The sequence below is a fragment of the Ovis aries genome, chromosome 3 (genome assembly GCF_016772045.2).
Source record: "Ovis aries strain OAR_USU_Benz2616 breed Rambouillet chromosome 3, ARS-UI_Ramb_v3.0, whole genome shotgun sequence".
Taxonomy (NCBI): Eukaryota; Metazoa; Chordata; class Mammalia; order Artiodactyla; family Bovidae; genus Ovis; species Ovis aries.
This window is the reverse complement of record NC_056056.1, coordinates 180,132,789-180,138,788: the sequence shown is the minus strand read 5'-3', so window position 1 is coordinate 180,138,788 and position 6,000 is coordinate 180,132,789. Positions and strand designations below refer to the sequence as shown.

Sequence of the window (6,000 nt, the reverse complement as noted above, 5' to 3'; positions counted from 1 at the left end):
CTTCATCCCAGAAAATGCCCGGGCATCATGGTCACCTACCCATCTTAGAGGGAGGAACAGAGGAGTGACAGGTGTTACTCCATGAGGACCACACTCTACAGTTTGGTCTGACAATTACCTTGGAACACAGACCAGGAATCTGACCTGATTTTTGCAGTAAAGACTCCAGTACTCTTGCTTGGAAAATCCCATGGATGGAGGAGCCTGGTAGGCTGCAGTCCATGGGGTCGCTGAGGGTCGGACATGACCGAATGATTTTAATTTCACTTTTCACTTTCATGCATTGGTAAAGGAAATGGCAACCAACTCCAATGTTCTTGCCTGGAGAATCCCAGGGACGGTGGAGCCTAGTGTGCTGCCGTCTATGGGGTCACACAGAGTCGGACACGACTGAAGTGACTTAGCAGCAGTAGCAGCAGCAGCAGCTGATGGCAGGGGCGAGGAGGGGGCTTTCTTCCAACAACTCAGGGGAGGAGCCAAGATTCAAACCAAGGTTGTCACTGCCTATTGTAAACACCACTCCTTGTTTAAAGTTCCTTTTTTTTTTTTTCCTTTAAATCATTTTTTCCCCAGTAAACTCCCTCCTACTGATTCTTCTCTCTTCCACTAGCATGAGTTTATCTGGAAGTTAAGCAAAAGCACCCTGAGATGCAGAACTCAGCTAGTCCAGAGGAACTCTGTCCAGCTGTCATGAAGGTCCTCTGCTGAGAATGCCCAAGAGATGCCAGACCATCCTGGGCTCAGTAACACAAGCTCACGGGAGAGCAACCATGGGAGCCGCAGACTCAGATCAAGGTGAGGATTCAGCAAGACCTCAGTCCAGGGGCAGGAGAGAGACCACCCCATCTGCAGATCCTAAACAGTCAGTGATGATGAAATTGGGCTCCACTTGTCCCCAGCGTCAAAAGAGAAGTACCCCAGGATGGCTACAGCGACCCACCTGCCTGTCCTTGTCCCTTTATATAGGATCAGTGGGAGTGAGTAGGGGGCTTCAGACTGAGCATGTGACCCGAGGGCTTCAGAGTCATCAGAGTTGCTGATGGAGATGGGCACCAAGGGCCAGAGCGCAGAGGATGCCCTCCAGTTGACAGCACCAGGGGACAGAGCACAGGGGATCCCCTCCAAGCTGACAGCACAGGGGATCCCCTCCAGGCTGATAGGATCAGTGGGAGTGAGTAGGGAGCTTCAGACTGAGCATGTGGCCTGAGGGCTTCAGAGTCATCAGAATTGCTGATGGAGATGGGCACCAGGCTGACAGAGCACAGGGGATCCCCTCCAGGCTGACAAACCTCAGGGGAACTGGTCTCGGCCACTCTCTGCCAGGCTGCTCTCATCACAATAGCAAAAGTGTGGAAGAAAGGAAAATAACAGAAGAAAGATTCTGTCTATACATACCACAGACTAATACTGATGTAAAAAAGGAAGAAAGTTCTTTTTAAACATATTATTTTAAAAGGACGAAAATGTAGACACATGCTACAGCGTGCACACGCCTTGAAGACATTGTGTTCAGTGAAATAAAACAGTCACAAAAAACTTATTGCATTTTCTGTGTTTATTAGGTTTGCAGAGTAGGCAAATGGATAAAGACAGAAAGCGGGGTGGTGGTTGTCAGGGGCTGTGGGAGGGGGAGGCGAGTTCAGTCCAGTGGAGCCTCAGGTTTCAGGAAGAAAGAAGATGGAGATGCATGGTGGTGATGGCTGCACAAGAGATGAATGGACTTGATGCCACTCACCTGTGCACTAAAAATGCTTAAGTGGTCAATTTTATGTTGTGTTTATTTCACCACAGGAAGGAAAAAAGAAAGGGAAAAAAACCCATCACAAAGGACAAATATTGTATGATTCCACTCATATGAGGTCCTGAGAGGAGGCAAATTCATAAAAATCAGGGGTACACTGTGCTTGCCAGGGCTGGAGAGGAGGGAGAATGAGGTATTAGCACATAATTGGGACATAGTTTCATTTTTGATGTAAAACAATCTGTGGCTGGATGGTGACGCTGGTTGTACAATGATGTGAGTGTCCTTAATACCACTCAACTGTACACTTAAAAGTGGGTAAGATGGTAAATTTGATGATTTTCAAAAATTAAAACAAATTGTTGAAAAGCTGAACCTTTGTGGGCAAACATAGCAGCACCTGAACACTTTACAGTCTGTAAAACACTTTCACACTCAACACTGTGCAAGTTACCACAGGCCTGTGATGGGACATTTACTATCTCAATGTCACCTGGGAAAACTAAGGCTCACACTTGCTCCCAAATGGGGAAACTGGCAGGTTGGTCTGTTTTCTGGACTATGCCGTTTCCTTAGAGGAAGAGAAATCCTTCAACCTTCCAGTAGTCTAAAAAATGTACTTTCCTTCCATAAATGCTCCCTGTGAGCTTGAGATGAGTCATAAACATCAATTACCTCTTGTCCAAAGAAGCGAGCTCAGAGGCTTGAGTTCCAGGGGCCAAAGAGTGCTGATTCTGGCGGGGCCAATGGGGACCCTCTGTGACTGGCATCAAGTGTCAACTCACTTCTGGAACAGCCCCACCTTGGGGGGAAAGCTGCCTGAACTCTTCCTTCACAGAGACTCTGGGACCCACTCTGCTGTGTCCCCATCTCTCTGTCTTCCATGAGTAGGGGAGATTTGGCATCATGCAGCCCTCCTTGATGGGGGTAAAATGGAAGCAGAGACAGTCTTCATTTTCTTGGGCTCCAAAATCACTGTGGAAGGTGACCGCAGCCATGAAATTAAAAGACATTTGCTTATTGAAGAAAAGCTATGACCAACCTAGACAGCGTATTAAAAATCAGAGACATCACTTTGCTGACAAAGTCCCCTATAGTCAAAGCTATGATTTTTCCAGTAGTCATGTTTCGATGTGAGAGTTGGACCATAAAGAAGGCTGAGCACTGAAGTATCGATGCTTCTGAACTGTGGTGTTGGAGAAGACTCTTGAGAGTCCCTTGGACAGCAAGGAGATCCAACCAGTCCATCCTAAAGGAAATCAGTTGGGAATTTTCATTGGAAGGACTGATGCTGTAGCTGAAACTTCAATACTTTGGCCACTGGATGTGAAGAGCTGACTCATTTGAAAAGACCCCGATGCTGGGAAAGATTGAAGGTGGAAGGAGAAGGGGACAACAGAGGATGAGCTGGTTGGATGGCATCACCAACTCAATGGACATGAGTTTGGGTAAACTCTGGGAGTTGGTGTTGGACAGGGAGGCCTGGCGTGCTGCAGTCCATGGGGCTGCAAAGACTGAACGACTAACTGAACAGAACTGAAGAACGTATAAAACATTTCAAAAGGATAAATCTGTAGATAGATACATGTATAATGGAATCACTTTGCTATTCACCTGAAGCTAATACAATATTGTAAATCAGCTATACTTTAATAAAACACGGAAACAAACAAGTCACTCCCTACTGAGTTCAAATGTGAGTTGATGCTGGAGAAGCAGGGCTAGAGACCATCACCAGGGGAAACCCTTCTTGCTGGAATATCAGACACTGGGGAGGGCGATAGAGGAGCCCCTGCTACTTGTGCTGGATCTCTACAATCCTAACTCTCTGGCTTTCTCCCATTTTCAAAGCTCCCCTACTCCTGGCCTCTCAATGCTAGTCTCCCTTTCTCTCCTTATTCTTCCCTCAGTGTCTTCTTCAGTCCAAAATAAGTGGTTTCTTCTCTTGACCCTGCACACGTCCCTGGTCCCTGCATTGCTCTAGGGGTGGCCCAGCCGGGCCCTATTGCAGACTCTCATAGATCCAGGTGAGCTCCTCCAACTTCTTCTCCAGCTCCTGGGCTTTCTGCCTCATGTTCTCAGCCGATGCTGTCTTTGCCCCCTCCTGCAAGTCCTGTGCGTCTTTCACCAGGGAGTACACGTCCAGCCCTATGAATACACCTGAGAGGACTCCACTCCCGATGCGGGCTGCTCTAGTCATTGCCAGAGGTGTGCCTCCGAAATGTGTGCTCACCTCTTGGGGAGCTGGGTCAGAGAGCTGCCAGGTTTCTATGTGGGACTGAGCAGTCGCTACTAATTGAGGGTTGCGTCTGGCCTCCCTGATGGCATGAATATGCCTCCGCAAGTCTTTAACTTGGTAGAGATCACTTAGACAGCATTTTACTTTGTCTGTGTTAAGGGAACTGGCCTGGGATTCTGCTGATGACGTGTTCACATTTTCCACCACCATGGTGGACAAACCTGTCACAGCAGATGCTGCTCCCAGCCCTATTCCAGCAGCTGAGAGTCCCAGACTGAGGCCTGCTGTAAAGGGTGCCAGAAACAGGCCAAGGATGCTCAGGGCACCAGACGCAATACCAGTGGAGGAGGCTACCACATTGGAGATGGTGCAGTCCCTGTGCACCTTGTCAACACTGTCTGCGAGCTCCCGGAGCTTTTTTATGTTCTCCTTCAGCTCCTGTTTTACCTGAGGAAACTCCTTCAAAAACCTCTCCTTTTCCTGCTGGTATTTTTGCAGGAGCCTGTCTTGGTCCTCCCCGGCCAAGACAGTTTGCACCTTGATCAGATATTCACGGAGTCCATCTGCCTCTTCCCTGTAACAGTGAACATTAAAGTCTTAGAAAGACAGTTTGCTTGTCTATGAAACAGGCTCAACAAGCTCTATCCTGCATAAACCACAGAAATTTTATTGTAAATTACAATATTTTACCAATGTAAAAATTTTTCCAACCATAAACCCTCATTTGGATATTGTTAGTGCTTCATGTACTTATTCAATCATGGAATAAATAAGCAAAGGTCAGCTTAGGAGACCTTTAACTTAAGAGAGATATTTGATAAAGACACCTCAAAGGCAGACCAATACCATCACTTCCAGAATGTGTGTAAAATGGGAACGTCACAGATAAACAGGGAATTGGGATTAGAGCAGAAAACCCTTCATTCAGGGACCTTAGTGTATAGTGAGGAGTCCTCTTTTTCTTTGCTCTTGGCTGCTAGGATGTGGTCCCTAGGCACCAAGAATATTCTGGCTGATAGGCATGTCCTCGTCTGCCTGGGACTTTGGCCACTGGACAGTCTGACAAGTTGACATGTGGTGGGCCTCTGGGTCACGTGGTATCACTTCTGACCTCTGGAGGAGCTGGACGCTAGGGCATTAGTCTGACCTCTGGGAGGGGCTGGAGATGAGAGGTCAGGGTAATGTGCTGTTAAATAGGGTGAGCGTCCCTGGCGGGCAGTACTCCGTGTGTCCTGCCCCACTGAATCCAGGACAGTAATGTATCCTGGGGACAATGAAAGCTTCGTGTGTGAAACCTGCCCAGACCCTGTGGCTGGTGGGAAACTGCATCCTTCCCTGTAATAAACCATAACTGGGATCCTGATGCTTTAAATGAGTCTGTGCATCCTTCTATGGAGTTCTAAAATCTGAGGGTGGTTGTAGGACCCCCCAAATTTGCCCTTGATGGAAAATGTAAGGGCAGTCCTGGGACTGTGCCCTCATACTTTTCAGATCGGCTAACTGTGCGTCTAGATTTTTTTTTTTTTTAATCAAAACTCAGCTAAAAGGACCCTTAACGATCGTTTTGCCTGGCATCTGCTCTCACCCAAGCCTGATACCCTTGGCCTTCTCTGCAGAAGGACACTGGGTCTGTCACTGCCCATATTGACTGGGAAGCAGGAGATGAGCTGTGCGCCCTGTTCCCATGGGCCCTCCAGCTCACCTCACTGACTCCTGAGCCAGCACCCAGCACCCCTGTCCTCTCAGGGGTCACATGTTAATTTGTGACATCTTCATGAGCCTGCACCCCAAGGCTCTGTGCAACCTTATGGAACCTCTGAAGATCCCAGAGACTTGAGGAAACGCACATCTGAACTGCTGAGCCTGAAGAGACCGGCACTTGCACAGCGAATGGAGGAAGTGTCTTCCTCTTGGGTGGAGACATGCGAGGCTCCTCAGAATCCCTCAAATGACACCCAATTGCAGCCACTCACTAGGACCCTGGAGGTTCCCTGAGCCACACAGCCTTCCCACTGTCAGG

The 6,000-nt window shown here is 48.2% G+C and overlaps 1 protein-coding gene across 3 annotated transcripts in view; it reads right to left on the bottom strand.

The window, feature by feature from the left end:
* Positions 1 to 1,540: 1,540 nt before the first annotated feature.
* LOC101102047 (apolipoprotein L3-like) overlaps positions 1,541 to 6,000 on the bottom strand; it is a 234,245-nt gene continuing 229,785 nt past the window's right edge. For all 3 annotated transcript variants that reach the window (XM_060413195.1, XM_060413196.1, XM_027967744.3), the window contains exon 4: positions 1,541 to 4,554. In XM_060413195.1, coding sequence (XP_060269178.1) covers positions 3,744 to 4,554 — 811 coding nt within the window. In that variant the 3' untranslated portion in view covers positions 1,541 to 3,743. The remainder of the gene's footprint in view (positions 4,555 to 6,000) is intronic.